Genomic DNA, 22274 nt, shown 5'->3' on the forward strand with positions numbered 1-22274 from the left:
TCAGTTGAAAATTTTCCTGCTTTTATTTGTTGTGTCTCTTTTGCCAGGAAGTCTGTCATCCAGCTAGACCTAGCTAGCACCAAGAAAGCTCTGATTGTACCTGCCTTTGAGACCCTACGCTACCGCCTCTCCTTCCCCAAGTCAAAAGCAGAGCTGTTATCTATGTTGGACATGGGAACCCTCTTTACATTCAGGTAATGGAAAGTACTCTTGAACCTGTGGTCATTATCTCTGGTTTTTATGGTCTTCTGAATATTTGGTTCTTCTCTTTCACTGTCAGCTGCATTAAGAAACTTACTGGAATTTTTTCCCCTTTTTGTAGGCAGTGAACAGAATCGTGTGGATATATTCTGTCTGTAAGCTCAGCATTTTATCTCATATTACAGTCCTCTACTGAACGACTTCAGTTGTTAAATCAAATTTGTTTTATTTTCATCATTTTTTATTGCACTACAAAATTAAGCCATGACCATTACACTCAAGTGCATGTAATTTACTTTTTGGCTGCCAAATACTATCTGGGTAGCTGTGTCTTCTCATGTGACCAAAAGTAATGTATCTCTGTCCATTGGTTCTCTTTTACTGGTTTTCCAGTTAGGAAGGTTCTCTTCCTTACTGGAAAAACAAACACAGGCTTGTCTTACGCTCTTTTAAAGTTTGAAACAGCTGCTTAAATACGTAGAGTTCTTCTGTGCAGAGGTAAGAGAGTACTCTGACTAGAGGCTAAGAAGCAAAGAACACCTAAATTTGGAGCTCCTCTCTGAAGCAGACTTCTTTTGAGGCTGTGAACAAGTCACTTCTATTACCTGCCAGACTCTTCAGTTTTAAAATGCAACTACCAGGGGTTAACCATCTCTTGGGTGTGTGTGGTAAGGTCTGATTAGCAGACATGTGTAAAGCATCTCAGCCATGGGAAGAGTACAATATGGCCTTATGATGTTGCACAGAGAGGGGGCTTAGGAGACTTTCATTCTTAGCTCCACTTCTCCCCTGCTGAGAGGTGCTACACAAATCACTTTGCTTTCTTTAATCTCTGTTCCCCATCTCTGAAATACAGGTAACAATGTTCACCTCTCCTTTTTGCAGTATTTCGAGATCTAGAGATAAAAGCTATGAAAAAGCTAGGCATTATCCATGGCTGGAGGAGCTCCATATCATACCTCTCTCATCCTTCTCTTACTTTAGAGCTTTCCTCACGTTTTTCCCATTCCCTATATTACACACCTCTCTCGTTGCAGCAGCCACCCTTCCCTCATATGGTTACATGCACATATGATAGCAGATAGCCTGTATGAGTCTGGAAAACATAATTCTGGTCAGTATCAGAATTCTACCAGTGACTGCCTTGAAACAGGAATTTGAGGTGACTGAAAGAGGCATGCCTCTGGAAAATTACTTAAGGATACTGATAGAGCAAGTACTTTTCCCTCTGCCATCATTCCTTATCATACAAAAGACATAAAAATTAACAAGAGATCTGATAAAAAATAGTTGTCTCTCCTGTAGTTGAGAGAAAAAGTCTTTCCAGTGGAAAATAACACCCTCAGGATTTTCAGATGTTGCATTCTACTGCACAGTGGTGGCCTTCCACTACAGATTTCATCTTCAAGCTATACAGCATGTTGGTATGTTGTGTACACAGCTGGATTTGCAAATCCTTTCTTGAGTCTTACTCAGGCAAAAATGACTATAAGATCAGTGGGAGTTTTTCCAAAGCAAGGTTAAGTAAGACTTGAAGGACATGCAGTCTGTAGCTGGTGTACATATTCATGTAGGATACATTTTACAAATGCTTCTTCAGTTTGTTTTGGCTCATTTCATTGCTCAAATTTATCCACAGCCACAAAGCATCTGCTCTCTGGGCTGAGAATTTCCACCTCCACCTTCAAGGTGCTTTAATAACACTGCAGTTTGAGGCTGAGCGGGTGGGAGTGAGCTGGGGAGGACTGCCGTGACAGTGATTGCTGAGAGTGCCTGCAGCATCCCAGTCCCTCACACCACACGGCAGATTACAATCTTTCCCTCACTGAAATTGCTTTTGTCACCTCTTTTCTAAATGGTGACCTTTTCTACCTCTGGGCAGCTAAGAAGTACACAACGGCTCTCAATTACATCCCTCAGTCAGCAGCAGAAGAAAAGAGAAGACAAGTGAGCATCTGTGGCTGGCAAGGTGTGCTGTGTGAAACCCTCTGCCCCAGCGGGGGCTCTGTGCCAGCCCGCTGGCTCCCTTGGCAGCTGCTGGCTGGGTGTGCTCCCAAAGATGTGCCTGCTCAGGCCTGGCTAAGAGCTGATGGGAACAAATGTGCTCCCCACACAGCCAGGCACAGGGGAAGCCACAGCTGGCAGGAGACACATCATTGTAGTGAGAAAACATAAAAAGCAACAACTGATTAACTAATTAACTGATTGCATCCACAATCCAGCAAAATGTTGAAGCATCTGAGAACAGAAGTGGGAAAGTTCTGTTTTCATTCATCTTTCTCATTGAAACAGGAAGCTTAGGGGAGAAAGGGAGGAAGACCACTCTGAGACGAACAACTACTGCATTTTGCTAACTTTAGCAAAGTTTACTATAATTCTGAAAATCTATTTTAAATAAAAGCAATCAGGAACACAAGTAAAATGAAGCATTGGATCCACAGTGGAGGAGGAGGGAATGTGGTGTGTTCCAGTTTTTTTCTGTGGGAAAGAAACTCATCGTGATTTTAGGGAGATGAAATTACTTGGTTTGGATTTGTCAAAATTGTGAGCGTAGTGAAAAGTATGTTATTCTCAATTTTCATAAAGTTATCCAGGGATTCAGTCAGATTGAGTGTGGCCTTAAAATTCAATGTTCATTTAAATCTTGAGTGAGAAGAGTCTGAGCAAAAAATTACATTATTCATTTGTCCTCTGAGATGGAATACCAGTATAGACAGTTAACCTCTTCTCACAACTGCATCACTGATAGTAAAGTCTGTTGGAAACAACTCCTCCTTTAATGGGAGCTTCCTCTCTGTGGACCTCCATGGAATGGTGCCTGCTTGTCTTTCTTTGCAGTACAGTTCATGTAGTCAGCCAGTGACCAAGACCTAGTTCCAGCAGATTATCTGTGTATGAGCCCATATATATTGTATGTACAGGTATCTCTCAGTAACCAGCAGATTGGTGTATGTAATCCAATAATGCTCTCACAATTCTTTTAATGTTCTCACAATTAGACTGTTTTCAGTCTAATTGCTCCTCCATCTCTACTGTGTGTACACCTCATTTGAGCATCCTCTATTAATTTACCTCTTTGTCAGGACCTTAGATGTCCTTTTGCTTTTCTCTTTCCTTCTGCTCACATCAATCACTCTGAAGAGGCAAGTAAATAACTTCTGTTGTTAACAACCAAATCTCCTCCTTCCTTTCTGCTTTTTGTTTCTGCAGTCCCAGTTCCATATTTTCCCTTAATTGTCTCTTCCCAGTTATTTATTTTGCCCTTCTATTTTGCTCTCTTGACTCACAGAGGTTATATTTGAGCTGATATAGGTGGTTACACTGATACCTCCAAAAAGGGTGGAAAGAAAATTAATTCCTTTTATGGTTAGTATCTTGTTACCCCCTGTTTAAATCAGTGAGAGAGTGTTACTAGAATCACAGCAGCATTTGGCTGCTTCTCTGCAGGAATCTGTCAATTAACCAAAGTTTGTATGGGGCTTTGAAGATACAAATCACTTCATAAGTGTTTAGCAGTCATTATTATTATTATCATAATTAATTTCAAAATGCCGGAGGTAGGATTTTAGAAGATACAGCACCCTCCACAATCTTACATCATTTTAAACCCCACATTGTGACTGTTGGGTTGTTTAATTTTTTTTTTCCAGCATAGACCACTGCACATTAGTGACTGGCTAGGTTAGCCACTCATCTTCAAAAGAGACCAAGAAAAGGGATAGTTTTTTTGGCAATGATTCCAAAGGGCATTAACAGTTATAAGCATCGTTGTGAATCTGGCACTACTTTCTAATAATCTCTGGAGAATTATTTCACTGTCAGTTCTTTTAACACAGAAGGGTTTTGTTTCTCCTGGTTCCTAAGTGAGATATCTGAAAGTGGTGAAATCTGTTTACAGTTTAGAATGTAACATACAAAGGGCCATAAATGCAGAATACAAAGGACGATACATTACTTGTGACCCCCAATGCCATAGTAAAAATTCAGTCTTCCTGCACTGCCCTAAGCAGAGAGTCAGCAAAGCTGAACACCTCTGATTATCCTATTACAATCCATCCAAATATGTCCAAATGAAAACTCCTAGGCTGTGATTTATATTCCTGTTTTTAGCAATGGCTTACAATGTTATGAGAATTTCTGGGGTTTAAACATTACGTCATGCTGTAATTTTGCAATATTTAGTGCTCAAATCCCTTCACTTTTAGCAAATGAGTCATCCCTGTGAATTCAATGTACCTTACTTTACAAATTGGCAGGATATTTGTTTTGTTCCTTCTGTTGCCTATCTATCTCAGTGTTGTAATACAGATACCTGCTATGCTTTTGTTTCATTAATTAATCTATGAATCTGAAGAAAGAGCTTGTCTCATTGATTTTTGGAAAGTGTTAGAATAAGTGGGCGAGAGAGTCATTGACCCTGGCACTAATGGGGTGTATTCAAGCTGTGCTAGGAAGAGACCTGCTGTGACCTAAACAAGATTAGCAAAATATAAAAGGATCTTTTTCTGTAAATCAAATTGATTACCTTACTGAAGATCACAGGAGTACTCCCCACAATGTAGAACTCAGAGCAGAAAGCTTTTATGTAATATTTTACTTATTAATGTAATTATGGAGCTTGGTTCCTGCCATAGTAATAACTGTAATTAATAAAATGGAACATCTATCCAGAGCTGCAGGTGTCTCTCATGCAAATTATAAAATTGCCTATAAAACAGAATGTCACCATGGTGGGGAAATAGCTAATTTTAGGGACTTTATCTGAGCTGCAGATTTCCACACCGATTTTAGAGCACCGACCGAAGCAGCTGCTTGGTTGCTAGGAATAAGACACAGCACTTATAGTGCAGATGAACTGACAGGGTACTGTGTAATGGTTTCTCACATTAGCATGAGGTACTGTTTTCACACTATCCTTCACCAGCTAGATGTGTTTAAGCATTGAGCTCTGGGAGGCATGCTGGAAATAGTCCTAGAAATTGCCTCTGATGCGTCCTGAAAATGATGATGTGAACTGTAAGCTAATGTCCTTATTTTTGAGCATTTCATCTAACAGGTAATATTCTGTTGCCTCGCCAGGATGCTTTCTATCTAATTGCCTCCCCACATCCCTGCCGTTTATATCTGTTTCAGGTACCACGTCTGGACGAAAGGGCACGCGCCAACAAATTTTGCCAAGTGGCGAACGGCCACCACCCCCTACCGCGTGGAGTGGGAAGCAGACTTTGAGCCATACGTCGTCGTGAGGAAGGACTGCCCGGAGTATGACAGGCGCTTCGTGGGATTTGGCTGGAACAAAGTAGCTCACATCATGGAACTGGATGCGCAGGTGAGGAGATGACACACGAGTGTCTCACCCAGGGCTTTGTAGCAGGGTTGTTGCAGGAATCTCTCTGTGTCCTGTAGGAAGGTGTCACGCTTTGTAACACCAAAGTGTTCATCTGGCCTTACTCAGCTCCTTAATGAGTGCTTCATGAGTTGGGAATGCTTTGTTTAATGTTTGTCAATAATTAAATAAAGAGCTGAGTCCGAGTTCATTTATTTGTCAGTTCTAAGAAATTAATTGTTTTGCAGAAGCACAACCCCTGTAGTGCTCTCCTCCTGACCGAAGCATTGCAGCAGTTGTTGCCAATCCCACCACTTACTAAGGAACACATAGACGTAGCTGGATTTTTTTCCATTAAATTGAGGTTTATGAGTCCCAAATATTAATCTACAATTCAAAAATTAGTCTTTAGTTGAATTCAAGGCAAGCATCTTTAATTTCTGGCTGGGATTTACAGCACATTTCTGCAAAGCTGAAGTCTTTACATTTCCAAAGTCTGGGGCTGTGGTGCTGACTCTAAAGGATCCAGGTACTTGAGCCTTAGGCTACCTTCTTCTTGGATCTGTGACTTGGGATGAAGCCGCTGGGCAGAATTTATAATAATAAGGATGCAGAGAAAGCTCAGGAGTCCCAAACTGGCACCAGAGCTCTCAGAGTTGCCAAGGCCCCTGCTGCCAACCTAAATCTTAGAGGCTGGCAGTGACTATGGCTCCATGGGAGCCCAGTGGTGCTGCTCACTGAAATGGCAGGATTTGCATCTCCTTGCTGTTCTTGGATGAGGAGCTACCCACTGTGCTCATCAGCAAGGTCTGGGTCATGGCATTTCTTTTTAGTTTGTTGCAGTTTTTTCCAGTTTGGTTTCAGTCCCAGTGTTTGAACTAGTAGCATTTCATGCTAACCAAATAAATAGGTTTTGGTGATCTTTATCCTTCTGTGATAGCTTCTGCTATGAATCTGGAATAGCATAGAGCAGATCTTCTGTGCTCAAGTCATACTAGTTTATGTGAAGCAGAACAGCTCAAGGCTTGGAGCAAGTTTGTGGGAGATTGTATCTCTGGAGTGTGGGCTACAGTGTATTTGTGTGCAGGCATGTGTGGGAAGGATATTTTCTACTTCTGCTTGCAAGACCACATGGGCTGGCAGCCACTTGCCCTCTGTTTGCCAGGGGCATTCCCAGCAAATTTGTACTTATCTACATGGCAAAAAATTTTACAGAAAAAACATTGTCCCTTATATTAATAATACTTTGCTATAGCACTGCAATTTTCCAGTGCATTTTGAAGTACTAATTAATTAACCATCAGTTGTGGTTTATTACTTGTTAATATGGGTATCAAGGCTTATGTTCCCAGTGGCAGCTCTTAGGTAGCATTCAGGATTTAACTCTTGTGTTCAGAGGTGTCTGCCCAGCACAGGGATTCACACATGGGAAATCAGTTTTCAAAGTTGATCATAGCACAATTATTTTAAATGACCATTGGGTTGGTATTAACTCTGGGAAATTGTTTTTCTCTTCCAGCCTTGAGTACAGTATCACATTCAAAAGAAGTTTCATTTTCCTTGGTAGCAATATGGGTATTGGCAGGTTCTTCCACAAATGAGCCTAGAGGAGACATGGGATGGCACAGCCGCTTTCCCTGAGGCATTCCTCTGCTCTGGGGCGTGCACAGATCAGGTTGCTGCCAGCTGCTTGGCTGGCTTCATTACCAGCAGGCAGAGCAGTTTCTCAGTTATTTCACTGCTCCTCACGATTGCAGTGTCTGTCAAAAGGTCTGTTCCAGATCCCTTTCCAAGTGCCTGTGCCACTGCCATCCCTCAGAGCAGGACATGGCATGGAGATAATTGTCATTGTTATTCTGGGAGCATGCAGGTGTCCAGTGAGCTGGATGCTGTACAAATGCACAGATAAAGCCAGTCTCCATCTAAAGAATTTGTAATCTAGGAGATAGGGACAGAGGTTCCTGCAAGTGCATTGCCTTCTCAAGGGAGGCTTCCATGTAGTAGGGCAAGGTAATTAGGAAACTTTTCCCTACCTTTCCACTCCAGGACTGTGAGTGTCCCGTTTCCAGGACCCTAGCCCAGCTTATTTCAAAGGGGATTCTTAGCAGTAGACTCACAGTTTTTTGAAAGGCTTTATGTGTCTGAAGGCCATTCAGAGGGATGGAACGCTGCTGTGCTGAACAGTTAGCACCGCAGAGTGTAGACAGTCCCTCACCTGCAGTATTACAGACTTGAGATGCAAACAGAGAACAAAGAAAAGGTTGTATGAGGGGCATGCATCTTCCTTTGCAGCTCCGGCCCATAGTTTTAAGGTCCCATAGAATGGTTTTCTGTAGTTTGTAGTTTATCATCTCTCCTCACTCCATGATGCCAGACTTTGGTTTCACGTTTGGTTCCCCGTTAGTCCTAAGCACCTTCCACCTGAATAAATTCTGCCTGTGAGCATCACATTATTTTGCTCTGCTATACATTCTTCACTCCAAACAGAAACTCAGAGGACCCCATTCCTATATATGACAACATTGTAAATTGACACAAAGATTTACCACTTTAGCAGTGTCTGTCAGGGAACAGACGTTCTCATTGGGAAGAAGGAGCTGCATCTGCACTTAGCTGTCCAGCACTCACAGGTGAAACACTCAGGTTTATCAGCACAAGTGTGTTTTTTCCCATAACTCTCTTTCCCTACTAAAATATTTTGGGGTACTCTGCCTCTTTGCTGCAGATATTCTTTGTCTCTGCACAGACTCCTAAATCTACAAGTGACTGGGCATTGCAAACCAGGGGACCACTTGCTATAAAGCCAGCATGCTCTGTGACTCTTCCTTCCCTGGCCAGTTTCTTTTGTGGAGAGGGTTAATAAATCAATCCAGCAACAGCTGTAGATAGAAACTGTGTGAGAAAGTAGGAAATTTGCCTGTGGAGGCTTCAAAGTTTCTTTGTAATTTGCATCCAATACAACTCAGACTTCTTGAAATTCCATTTGAAAAAAGTGGTTTGGGTACTTCATCTGGCTACAGAATAATGAGGTTCAATCCCTTACCCAGTTCCTTGCAGAAGATACCTGCTTGTTGTGTATCCTACACAGCTTGTCTAAGAATCAGTCTTTTCTGAGCTTTTCTCTAATCCTCATATATTTACCTGTAAAAATTCAAAGACTCTAACAGGAATAATGGAGACTTTAATCAACCATCATTTTTAACAACAAAAATTGTCACTGAACTTGGTCAGATATAAAGAGAATAAGAGAAGTTTTACAGGAGAAGGCGAGTTAGCACAGTATCTCAAAATTTGTGAGGGTGCACTTAATTTGAGTAAAAATGTCTCAAAGCATATGGAATTAGCAGGTTCATTTTCACACGTTGCCTATAAATGATAACATATTCTCCCCTTATTTCAGGTTTATAAATAGTTTTGGACAGTTTTGTCTCTGTAAATATCTTAGCATATAGGCAATGCAGCACATGTCATGCAGTTTTGCCTTTGTAAATGTAGCTTATTCCAGCATCCCAAGAAAAATAAATTTTAGGGGCAAAGCCGTGTTTTTGCATGGATACTTGAGACTTGTGCTGTGTAGTCACAGCAGTGTTGTTGCAATCACACTGCTGAAAAATCTGTGTGGCAGACATGGCTTCAGGTGTGCCTTTTGTACTATTTCCCCATTATTTGGCTTATATGGAGTAAAATGCTTTAAAATAGTTGGGGTTTTTTTACCATGAGGGTGGTAAAACACTGGTGGAGATTATCCAGAGGGGAGGTGGATGCCCCATCTCTGGAAACATGTAATGTCAGGCTGGATGGGGCTCTGGCAGCCTGATCTAATTGAAGATATCCCTGCTCATTGCAGGAAGGTTGGTCTAGTAACGGTGCCTTTTTTTTACAAAAAGAGAAAGTAGATCTCTTAAAAACCAAGAAAAAGCTACCTGAAAAAAGAAAGGCAGCTTGTTTGAGATCCCTGATGGGTTTGTTGTTCCTGAGACACAAACCACACCGTTACACGCTGGAGCACGTTTGGCTGTGGAGGTGCCTTGCAGGAGGCTGGGATCCCCTCACAGCCGTGTCTTTGTCCCGCAGGAGTACGAGTTCACGGTGCTGCCCAACGCCTACATGATCCACATGCCGCACGCGCCCAGCTTCGACATCACCAAGTTCCGCTCCAACAAGCAATACCGCATCTGTCTCAAGACGCTGAAGGAGGAGTTCCAGCAGGACATGTCGCGCCACTACGGCTTCGCGGCCCTCAAATACCTCACGGCAGAGAACAACAGTTAGCGCCGTGGGGCCCGTGCCCAGCCGGCAGGGACACCGAGGCAAGAGCCGCTCAGCGTCTGGGGCCTGGGCTTCGAACTCCAAACTGAGAAATACTTTCTGTTTTTATATCATACTTGGCAGTTCTAACAGTAGAAATTTGAAGTGACATGTCTTCGGACTATCCTCGTTCATCCCTTCCCTGACTGCCCCAGGTCTGTTGGCTTTAGCATTCGTGAGGTGTCTGCGAGTGGGGCAGGCCGGGCGCCCTCCGAGCCACCCAAGGTGGGGACTGAGCAGGGGCTGGGATTGCACTCCGCTCTCTTGACTGCAGAGCACAGACAGACCTTCAGAATATAGGATTTCATGTTGCTATTTAATAATTTGACATGCTTTTTATCTGTAAAGGAAGATCTTCGGGTCGCTGTCCTGTGAATTTCAAATCTGCACTACTCTAAAAGGGAACTTTCACCTGTGAACTTTCACAGGGGCCCTGTTAACATGGATGACCTTGTTAATGCAGGATGAGCCAAAGGTCTGAATTAGCCTTGAAAACACAGGGGACACTTATACAATACTGCACTCCTGAGAAGGTGTGTTACTGGTTCAGTTGTATACATGATATTGATTGGTCTTTTTTTCTCAAATTAGTTGTTTTATCAGGAACATCCCCTCTATCCCACCCTACCTTTGCCCCGTCCTAAATGCTGCTCCTTTCCTTGCCAAGGAAATATCTCCCTTGTGTTTCTTTGCCATCTTCAGTTTTGGTGGTCCAGTAAAGAAGATCAGTAGGTCTGCCAGAAAGTGAACAAAACTTGTCAGTTTAAAGTCTGTTTTCATCAGAGCAACTTGTTCACACATGTCTCATAAGATAAAGGGCCTGGCTCTAACCCTTTATCTTTTTTAGGCAAGAATTGGATTTTACCTATAAGGCACATCGTACCAGAGGAATACTGATTTGTAGGCTAATTTCAGTGCTGCCCATCCATGAAGGCACTGGGCCTTAGGCTTTAAGTGGACTTCTTTGCTTGAACAGTGAATACAAACTAGTAAAAAGGTAACTAGTAGCCTTGGTGCTCTCCTGCTGCCTGCTGCAAGGTCTCAGAACTACTTCGTTAAAGGAGTTTATAATTAAAAGGAGCAGAACTGTTAGGAATAAACTCCCCATTGGACGGGGAGAAAAGAATGTGTTGGGAATCTGAGTGAGTGTTTGCTTGAACGTGGACTGGTCAAGTTCACAACATCGGTACACACAGGAATTTCCTGGAGGGCGAACAGGAACCTAACAAGCAAAATGCAGAAAACAAGACACTGGACTTTTTGCCATTTTCTTTATCTTCAGTATTAATGTTGTGTTTACATGGGAGGAAGAGATGAGGTGCACTACCCCTTTCAGGGCTATTTGTAATTTCTGTTGCAATGTTAATAGAGGAAGCAGAAACAACTCAGTGACAAATGTGTCTGTCTCCCTACCCCAAACAACTACATGTACCAATACCACTGCCTGAGCTGGGAAATGGATCCATATTGCGTTCTGCTCACATTTTTCCATTTTGTTTTTCAGCCACTGGACCTTCTATTTTCCTCCCCACCTCATCCCTCTAGAGCTTGGTTTTATTTCTAACCTGACATTTTGTGAGTGATTTCTGTTACGGTGGAAACCACGCAGTTAAACCAGACATTTAAACTACAAATATCAGTTCATCATTCTGTGTATATATAAGAAAAGCCAAAAAAGGCAATGTCTTTGACAAGAAATAAAAAGGGGCGGGAGGCTGTGCGTAGTTTTCACTTTTTCCCCTGGGAGTGTTGGCTGCATAAGAATGTATCACTGCATAATTTTCCAAAAAGCTTTTTTTCTGTTCTTAATGGCTTTATGTAAAGATTTACATATAAAGCTGGAGAGAGCTGGGAAGAAGTGACATTAGTGCTCAGTTCTGGCTAAGATATGTTCTTTTAAAAATATCAGTCTTAACTCCCCAAGTCCTGTATTACCATTAAAGGCACAGGTCACTGTGCTGATTGAGAGTGAGAAGAACCCTGCAGCACAGAGACTGTTGATTAGCCAGTGTGCAGAAGGATCCCTAAAGCTGATCTAAGAGAGGCTAACACTCATTATACCTACATGAAATCTCCAGTCAGAGCTTCAGTGTGGCCACCATTATGTTCCATATGTATTAAAAATTTTCAGTTCCAGATGTACATTTCTCCTTGGCTTAACAACATTGCCCAAGGATAGGCTGGATTGCCCTACAGCAGCATAACCTGTACATTATTTGGCTGTTCCATTATCAGCATTCTTCTCATTATTCTCTTCTCAGTGGTGAAGGATGGGGCATCAGGGAGGTAATGATTTGCTACTTGCCTGTAGAGTGAGTTTTGGGGCCTCCCAGGTAGGCTTAGGTGTGCTGGCTGGTGTTACCAGCTCAGAAATTGGTAGTAGGTACAGAGTCCCTTTTTTGTCCTTATAGACACTGTATTGACTTGTATCTGTCATGTCATATTTGTCTCTGTGCTTCATAATTTGAGAGGTGTGGGTCTTGGGGGTTTTTAGCACATTTCAAACAATTTACCTGATGGCAAGTTAGGATTACATATCTGTCTGTAACTGCCAGGGCTCCTACAACACCATGAAAAAACCTACCACTGGCAACCAAAAAAATTCCCAACTCAGTTATAACACTGTCTGTCTTCCAGTCCTCTGCTGTAGTAAGTATTTGCTAGGAACTTTGTTGCTTAATTTTCAGTTTTCTCCTGAAATCTTCCGGAAGTAGCAGATAAACCTGGTGATTTAATGCCTTTGATTTTTTGATTTGTTCCACCAACTTCTCTCTTGAGTCTTCAATCTATGACCTCTCCTTATCTTTGATATTTGGAAAGTGTGAGTCTCTCGTTTAGATACCATTCCAGCACCCTCTCAGTGAAGACTGATGCAAATAAATCATTTAGATTCTTGGCAATGTCCTTACTGTCTTTAATTGTTTCTTCTACTTGTTTGGGGTGGCCTGCCCGTTATCTCCACTTTCTGCTTCTGGTGTACTGAACAAATGTTCATTTTCAGTTTTAACTTCCTACTGTTTGCTCTTCAGATTCCCTCTTAGCTTCCTCAAACTCCATCTTAACTATTACATACCTTCCTTTTAGCTTTACACAGTTTTATTTCCATTCTCTGAAGATTTTCTATTTAGCCCGAATAGCTTCTAAAATTTTCCATTTAGTCATATCAACATTTCCCTGTCTTTGTCTTCCATTCATCCAAGGGGTACCATACTCCATGGCTATCTATCAGCCCTTTCTATTTTAATCTGAGGATTTCAGATTTTCTAGTCTTTTTTTTTAGAGCCATTGATTCTTTAAAAAGAAAAAGATGTTTTTGTTTTTAAATTTACCTTGAATGTCACCCTACTAGGTTTTGAGGATATTTTCCTTTTTCACCTTCCTAAATGCTCACCTTTTCCTAATTAGGGGATCAGAAATAAAGTATTACAGAAATTGGGTTCTTATCTTGACATATTTTTCTATGTCTCCCTTTTCCCTCTCCACTACAAATCACTGACATTTAGGAGTCATTGCAAACTTTTCAAGTCCCAAAGCCAGAACTGTGTATTTTCCAGCACCTTTTAATATCCCACCACTTTCAGACATAATTATCATTCCAAATAATAACCTGCTGCCTGGCACCTAGTCCTCCTCTTTTTGTTTTCATGCTTCTTCCTGTAACAGGTTCTGCAAGTCCCAAGTTTTGGGTGAAACATTTATTTGATACTTTATCATACCTCTCTGATAAGTTTCCATGATTTTTCTCTGTTGTCACAGTAGATATATCTATATATAGAGATACACACACACACACACACACACACACACACACACACACACACACACACACACACACACACACACACACACACACCCCTGCTGTAGTTTCCATCCTATCACTTTCTATCTAAGGATCATCTACCATTTGCCTGCGTAGAAAATGTCTCTGTTTATCTGGGATAGTTCTTAGTATCTATCAGGTTTTTTCCCCAAGTCCAAGTTGTAGTAATTCCTTCCAGCCATGCTAGTTTCCTGTATAAACTATCTGGTCCCATTTCATAATTTGCTATTTTTTTTCTATTTGTAATCATTATCTTGGATGCCATGGCATAAAGGAATTGGCAGCTGTACCTGCAGTTCCATCGCCTTGGTTAGACTGAATATGACATATGCTCCCATTACTCCTAAAGTACTGATTTTTCACCTAGTTGGCTTCATGTGGTTTGTTGGTAAATCATAAGCTGCATTTTCCTTTTACTGCAACAACAGAGGCACTTTGTAGTGTTATTTGCAGTAGCTGTTGCAGCAGAGCAAGCCCTGTGTTAGAGAGAAAGGCACAAAAACCTCGTCAGAACCGTAGCTGCTGTTTCTCTCCACAGGGGAAAATAATGCCCTAGCACAGCTGAACAGTTTTATAAATGCCCTGCACAAAGCACATTGCACATCATTTTCTGGTAGGTATAATCATACATCGTCCAATTAAAAATGAAAAATACATTTTTAATGTTCTCATTTTTATGTGCAGTTCTACCCAGAAGATAATGCATTTCCTTCTCTGTCTTGCCAGTTTCCCCCATTACTTCAGCCTGCCTAATAGCCCCATCTGTTTTCGGCTGAGAAAGATTAATGGCCAGAAGCACTGGGAGTCCTGGCAAATCAGCAGAGATATTACTCTTAGGCATTGCTCAGGACATTCCTTCCTGCTCTGCCAGATACTGTATGGGTGTTCCTCAGGTTTCAGGGCAGCAGCAGCAGCAGAACACAGCAAGCTCAGCAAGTGGGGTGAGTGTCATTATTTATGAACTTCAACCAGGTCTAACACTTTCAGTGGTGGGAGTGCTAGAAAGAGAATGTATCATTGTTAGCTCAAAACATATTTCAATATTAGGGGAAAAAAAGCAGCTAAGTTTCTGCAACTCTGCTAGGTGAAATGGGAACAAATAAGTCACTAGTAGAAAATGCCAGCCAATAATCAGGTACTTCCAGTGCAGTATTGAAGGCTTTGATAGCTCAATGAAGTAATTTTTACAGTAGTAATTAATAATGTATATTTAGATTATGTATTTACATCCAAACACTTGTATTGGGGATTATTTGAAGATTGTATATTGTTTCACAATATAAAATCGCTTGGAAAAGCTGCTGGCTGTGCACAGCAAATTATGGCTCAGGAAATGCTTACGAACCTGGATTTAGAAAAATCTTGCTTTTGTAAGAGTTTGGTTTTGTGAGTAGTACACATTCCCAAAACAGAACATAAAGTCCATGAGAATTTCAAAAGGAGCTGTGTATGCATCAGTTGACTGAAACCTTTTCCTCTTACCCTTACTTGGGATTTGGAGTTTGTTTACAGAGTAGAAATATTATATTGAGTTGAAAAAAAATAATCTGGGAATTAGAAAGCCAGCCAAATATTTATTTGTGTGTTCAGTCATATGAACATATTTGTTCAGACATGTTAGTGGATACTCCAGTGTAAGTGTTAGGTCACTGAAAGTGTCAGGATGTAAGCAATCTGAAGCCCAGGCTTAGAGTTTAGTATCTGTTCAGTCATTGTGTGTAGTTTCTCCTCATATGGTAAGAGCAGCTTCCTGCTCCCAGCAAATTCCTATTTCTGTAGGGTTAAAATCTTAAATCTCTGCAGCATGAATTTGTGGAAGTCACTGCACAGGTAGCAAAGGCTGCATTTGAGAGCTCCATGGTCCATTGCCACAAGACACACAATTTCATTCTAAAAGAAATGGTTCTGACCTGAGGGTAATTCTCTGACCAGGGATTTAGACACCCTACCCTTACCAGACATGTTCAAGAAGAGGTCCCCAGATACATTAGGCCAGGTAATTCAAGCCAAGCTTAGCCTATTTCTGAGTATTATGGCAACATAATTGTGAGTCAATGGATGTGTGAATTTTCAGCATTAACCATTATATCACAAGGCTTGTGATAAAGCTGTAAATTCAGTCACATGGAAGTTAGAGGATCTGAAATTGCAGGTTGGTGGTGGAGTTGGTGATTTGCTCATAAAACTTCTTTCTGTCCCCTCACACATATATAGTAGGATGTCTGTACACAAATCTTCGTTCAGGTTTTTTTTGAGGGAGTTCTCTTTCTTTCTCTGCACAGAGTGCATAATATTTGGGTGAATGAAGCAGCTGGGTGTATGATACTTCTTTTTACTTCTTCTTTCATTGAGGTTTTCATAATATGATAGCAGTCTTAATTTTGAGCAAAGACAGATTTTTTTTCCCAAAGGATAGGTATACACTGTGATTTAGGAAAATCAGTTATCCCCCATGCTCTCAGGCTTTCAGAGCAGAACACCTGCAGTTCTGTTCTACAGGCTTTTCTCATGTGGAGGGGATTCTATGAAGCTGATGGAAATCACACATTCAGAGGCCCTGTAGCTCTCACCCCCAGCCTACAAATGCTAACAGCTGAACTTGGGAGAGTGATGAAACCCAGCTCTGTCCAAGCATGTCTGCTCCATCACTGGGACCACTCTAAGGAGTATCAGCAGTCTGTCAGGTAAGCAAAGAAAAATGGAGTAAATAATTGCAGGTGGGGGTAGGATGGGTTTGTTTTAAGTAGCCAGATTTCCAGAGGAATGGGGAAGACAAGCATTTTGAAGTGCCTCAGAAGATCTGTTCATAGGATGTGTGGGCTGGACTAACCCCATTCTGGATTTGTGGTATTTCTTAACAAACACTGGCCAATGTGGCCCACCTGCAGTAAATTCTATGGATTGTAAAATTATTGAAAGCACTGAGATTAAACCATTCTCAGCAGCTCAAAGATAGTTAATTTGTTTCAATTCTTTAGATCCCCACACTGATCCTTTGGTGCCCTTAAGAAAAAGGAAAAAAAAAAAAGAAAAAAGGTAATAGCAGCTTGATAACAGTAGGAGTCTTGACTATTCAGCCTTTCTTAAATTGTCAGCACTGAGGTCAATGGCTGGGGCAAAGCTGAAGTTAGTGAGGTTCATAGAATTTCTTCTTTTGATCTGCCTGTGGAACTCTTGTTCCAGCAGCGCTCTCCAGTGATGCTATAAGGGAAGGAAGAGCTGTCCAATGTGGATTGATCCATGAACTCTTCATCCAGTCAGAACTAACTGCCAGCAGCAGGAACGAAGGGGCATCACTGCCTGTGAATGTTTTTAGATGGCAATAGTGAGTTTGTATGAAATCTCTTATTCTGATGATAGACTTCGCTGAGCTTTTCTGCATTTTAGATGTACACTTGCTGTGTACAGAGGCCCCTTGGGGTGAGGAAAAGATGGGACTGAGCAGTTTGCTGGTCTAGAGTGAGAACAAGAGATGTATGTATTTTCCCTTGACACCTTGTTCAGTGTTTACTAATTCTATTAGCACCAATTAATCCAGCTGACCTGAGACTCAGTGTTCAGAATAGGCAGGAAGCTTCTGCTGTGTTGATAAAAGAACAGACAAATAAAGCAAAATTAGTTTTCTGTCCATAATATCAATGAATATTTCCATATGGGTTCAAATGGCTCACAGAGAGTTTACATCTTGTATTTTTTACTGTTAAGGCTTCTTCAAAAAACAGAAAAGGCAATTTAAAAAAAGTTATTGAGTACTGTAAGGACCCACAAGAATTTACATTCACGGAGAGTCATCAATATAAAATATCCACCCAGTTAACCTTCCTGGTTCTGTCATAAATGCAGAGAATACAGGCACTATCATCATCTTTCTGTTTACACTTCATAGAGCAAAAAAAGGCATGTACTAAAAAATAACTCTGAATCAGATCACCCAATACATAAATATTTTCTAAATTTTATTCCCTTAATTTCCATTTTCATAAGTGAAATTAAAAGTTTGCAAAATATGTTTTATTCATGTTGTTCAATTTAGATATTTATATTCACAGTTGAACATGAGCCAGCAGTGCCCTGGCAACCAGGAGGGCCAACCCTGTCCTGGGGGGCATCAGGCACAGCATGGCCAGCTGGGCAAGGGAGGGGATTGTTCCGCTCAGCTCTGCACTGGGGTGGCCTCACCTCGAGGCCTGGGGGCAGTTTTGGATTCCACAATATAATAAAGATCTAAAGCTCTCAGAGACCATCCAGAAAGATGCTGAAGGGTTTGGAGGGGAAAGCCATAGGAAGTGTGCCTGAGATCATTTGGCTTTTTCAGCCTGGAGAAGAAGGAACTTGCAGGGAGACCTCATTGCAATTAAAAATTCCTCAAGAGGGGAAGAGGAGGTGCAGACACTGATCTCTTCTCTCTGTGATGAGTGACAGAACCCAGGGAATGGCCTGAAGTTGTGTCAGGGGAAGTTTAGGTGGGATATCAGATAAAGTTCTTCACCTAGAGGGTGGCTGGGACTGGAACAGGCTCTCCAGGGAAGTGGTCACAGCACCAATCCTGACAAAGATCAAAAAGCAGTTGGAAAATATTCTTAGGCACATGGCATGAGCTTAGGGGATGGTGCTGTCCCGGGCCAGGAGTTGGACTTGGTGATCCTTGTGGGTCCTTTCCAACTCAGGACATTCTGTGATTCTGTTCTGTTTATTTTGATGTGTTGCAGCTTTCTTCTGCATCTGTCAGACTTGAAAACGTGACAGCATTGTCTGTGGAGAACAGAACTGAGGGCTTGTTGAGTTTTCCTCTATGTTAGTGCAGGGAAAGTCTTTCCTGTAGCCTGGCGGATTTTTTAATTGGTTTGTGCTATCACAAGTTTTATTTCTACCTTAGCAATGTCTTTTCCAGTAATTATGAAAGTCTACTGGCTAATACCAAACCACTGCATGAGTTATTTACTGGAGCAATGTTTCTCACATGGCACCACACAAATTTATTCTGCAGGGTTTTTTTCAATTTTAATCTTCAAGCTACACCTGATTAAAAAATCATCATTATGAAGCTGTAAAAACAGGTTCACTGTGTTTTAGTTTATTTTTCACATACTAATTTTGTCCAAAGTTTTCTGTCTACTACATCCATAGACCTGCCAGGAAAATACTGTTTTGAGAGGAAGAGAGTAATTGTAAATAGTCCTGTGGGGCTCAAATCAGCAGCACTATGAGGGTTAGTAATCTACTCAAGACAGGAATTTTAGCACAGGTTTCAAATATTTATGAATTTCGCCCTAGTTCTGCAGGGTTCAATTTCAGGATCCTTCTTCAGCCAGCCCATTCTGCTATTTCCACTTTTTCTCCATGTTCCCATCTGCTGCAGTCCTAAATCCATGTTTATATCCACCTTAGGTTGGTGTTGACAGGCATTTTAACGACAACATAGACAACTTCCACAGTGCTGAGATCTGATTATAACTGGTACATAGAGAAAAGGCACCTCTCCATTACCGGCTCCCTTAAACTATCAAGAACATGTTAAATTAAAAAAAAAAAAAGAAAAAAGAAAAAAAAAAATCAAGAGGGGAGAGGAAAGGACTTAGGTCTCTAATGCCATTAATGCAAAAACAAAACTTAATCCATTTCTCCTCCCTATGGTACCAAAACCTGATGAGAGATAGCACCAAAGTGATTTGAATACCAAATTAATCTCACAATGCCAGAATCCTTAGTTCTTAGGTGCCCAGCTGGAACCATTCAGGCCCTGATTCAGCCCATGCAACTTGGCAGCTGTTTTGAGACCCATGGTGTGGGAGCTGGTCATAGAGTCATGGAGTCATTTAGGTTGGAAGAGACATCCATAATTAAGTCCAGCCATAAACCTAACACTGCCAAGTCCACCACTAAGCCATGTCCCTAAGTGCCACATCTACTCTTTTAAATACCTCCAGGGATGGTGACACTTCCTGGGCAGCCTTTTCTGGCAATTGACATCCCTTTCAGTCCCCTTTGTTTCCTTTGAGAGTCAATGGAGTGAGCAGGACTTCAAAAGAGGGCATTTCAGTTCACTTCAGCCCCACATCACCCCTTGCTCTGTGAGTAGCAGGAAAGGTTACAGTGCTGGTGGTGAGCATCAGTTTTAGAGTTGCCACCTACTCATTTAAGATTGCAGGTGTCAAAATCCCCTGGAAACTAAGCAGTAAGTGCTACAAGGCCTTATACTCAATATTGAGTATAATACTGACAAACTTGAGAACAACAATCCATGTGACAGAAAAGGTGTGGGTGGATCAGCCACGGGAGAGGGGTGATTTGTGGACTCCGGAGACTCTGCTGCATTTGTTGACAGACAACTTGTGCTAACAGCCAGGAAAGCACTCATTTTCAGCCCAAAACTGTGGGCTTCATAATGGTGGGTAAAATATTACCCCTGGAATTGGTGGTCAGGTTGTGCCAGGTTTGTGGCAGTGTGTCAGCCAGCACATTTCCAACAGTGCAGGTAAGAAACTGTGAGAAAGGGGTAAAATCCCTCAACAATGGCTTTTCACGTGTGTTTCTTCTTAAGACTCAAACCTCATTCTTTTCTCTCATGGCCAAGGTGATTCTACATTTTCCAGGGAAAAACTGGAGTGCCATGACCTTTAGGGTGAGCGATGCATGAAACAAGGCTTGTGGCACTGAAGATTCTGACTCTCCAACTCAGCACCTGCCTGGCTGTCCTTCTGCTTCAACTCTTCTGTTTCTCTCCCCAGCTTGGGGAAAGATTTTTAAATAATGTTTCAGGAAAGAAAAGAAAAATGTGTCTTCTTTCCTTATGCTGTCCCATCTCCAAGCACCTCCCTCTCCATACTGAGGCAATTTACATTTAACACAAACCACTTAATTTACACATATACTTCGGTCCATGTGTAAGTTTTCTAGGTGACAATTTTATTTGGGAAAATGCTGTTTAGATTGTGTGTGCAAAGTAAATGGCTTGTAAATATTTTAAAAAAAAAAAGGTTAATTTTCAGTTGTGCAATAAAATTGTGAAATAATCCTCTCAATTCTTTTCCAGCGTCTGACTTGACATGTGCTGACTTTAAGAGCATACCATCGTTTCTTCAGATGGAAACAAAAAAAAAAAAATAAAAGGTCATGAGCAGTTTTGTTTTCAACTTTAAGATTTTTATTACTTTTTAATTTTGCATTGTCATTCCCTTTACGTTGGTTTATTCCTCCAACCCTTGTTCAATCAGGCACATTAATACGAGGCTGTTCCCACTGAAGACAGGTGAGTCATCCTCTGCTCAGAGTTGATCATGTTTATCTGCTTTACTTGACCTTGACCTCCTTCCTGCTGTTGTCTCCTTGTAACCAAAGCCAAAATTTTGGCAGATGGGTGCAGTTTATTTGCTTTCTGTGTAAGTATGACAACAAGCAGATGGATACTCTGCGATGGATGACAACTCCCCACCAGCATGGCAGCAAATCTAAGGTTAGTACTGTAAAGGCTTTATGTGCTATGTGGCAGCATGGATTTTACATTATATAGGTGCCCTTCTCTTGGTCATGGAAAAAAAACTAACCAAAAGCCAGAAGCCTTCACTTTTCTGTTACTTAACCCTTGCTGATGGGTTTTTCAGGTGCTAAGAGCTGCAAGTGCCCCTCCCCTAATGTAACTTGCAGCTGGTGTATCCTTAAGCACTAATAAGCAGAACCATGGGGCTCTTTCCCTTCCTGCTTCCTTTCTACTTGGTGGCCTACAGCCTCTCTGCAGACATTCATTATCAAGAAAGGAGACTGGGGCAAGAATAGGAAGAAAGGTCAGCTGCATAATTCTTTGTGGTTTGTTTTGGTCTTCTTTTAAACCAGAATTCAAAGTAGATTCAACTATAAAAGTGTGTTTGCTGGGGATGACAACACAGAATTTACATTCATAGGGACAACATAAAAAAATGGATGTCCCTGGATGTAGGACACAGAGCCACTCTCAAAGACTGGATAGAATATGAAGAAAAATCACTGTAAGTGGGAAAGCTAGCTGAATTGTTTGGGTGTTTTTGGACAATTGCAGAATGAAATAAGGGGTTTTTTGTAGTACATGGATAGGCTGCAAGTCCAACAGGAGTTAGAAAAAGAGAGCTCCAGATTCATTATCAGAAACATAAATACTTGTAAAAAACATATGTACATATAAGTGGGTGGGAAAAGAATTGACAGAAAAGGAAGATGAAGGGCTGGAAATGTACAAATTGAAGTTTTATAAGCTCAACTCCACAATCATTGCAGAGAAAAAGAAAACCTGCAGGTGTAACTGCCTTAAATTCCCTGACTTTGGAACAAGGCAAAGCTGGCTTGCACTGGGAACTGAATGATTGAGCAGGTGCAGGAAGTGAATGGCATTAACTGTGTAAATAGCAGCCGCTTTTCAATAATCAGGCTCCCAGAAGGGATCCTCTGCCTATGCCATTTCCATATTACCCACAACCCTTCCAATCCATCCACCTCTAACAAATCAGAAATAAAGAGCAGTGCTTCCTTTAGGATTTATGTTGCTTATTAATACTCCAGGACAGGTGCAGTAGGGCAGATTACAGTGTGTTCAGCCTAGACTCAAAAGTTGCATTTCATCAGAAGGGCGAAGTTGAGTTCCCAAGACTG

At 41.4% G+C, this 22274-nt stretch overlaps 1 protein-coding gene across 3 annotated transcripts in view; it reads left to right on the forward strand.

Moving 5' to 3' along the window:
* The window catches only part of LARGE1 (LARGE xylosyl- and glucuronyltransferase 1), a 276798-nt gene extending 256167 nt beyond the window's left edge, over nt 1-20631 (forward strand). For all 3 annotated transcript variants that reach the window (XM_002199467.7, XM_072923450.1, XM_030263115.4), the window contains 3 exons: nt 48-194; nt 5335-5530; nt 9602-20631. In XM_002199467.7, the coding sequence (XP_002199503.2) occupies nt 48-194; nt 5335-5530; nt 9602-9799 (541 nt within the window). In that variant the 3' untranslated portion in view covers nt 9800-20631. The remainder of the gene's footprint in view (nt 1-47; nt 195-5334; nt 5531-9601) is intronic.
* Nucleotides 20632-22274: the final 1643 nt, after the last annotated feature.

This window comes from Taeniopygia guttata, chromosome 1A (genome assembly GCF_048771995.1).
Source record: "Taeniopygia guttata chromosome 1A, bTaeGut7.mat, whole genome shotgun sequence".
Lineage (NCBI taxonomy): Eukaryota > Metazoa > Chordata > Aves > Passeriformes > Estrildidae > Taeniopygia > Taeniopygia guttata.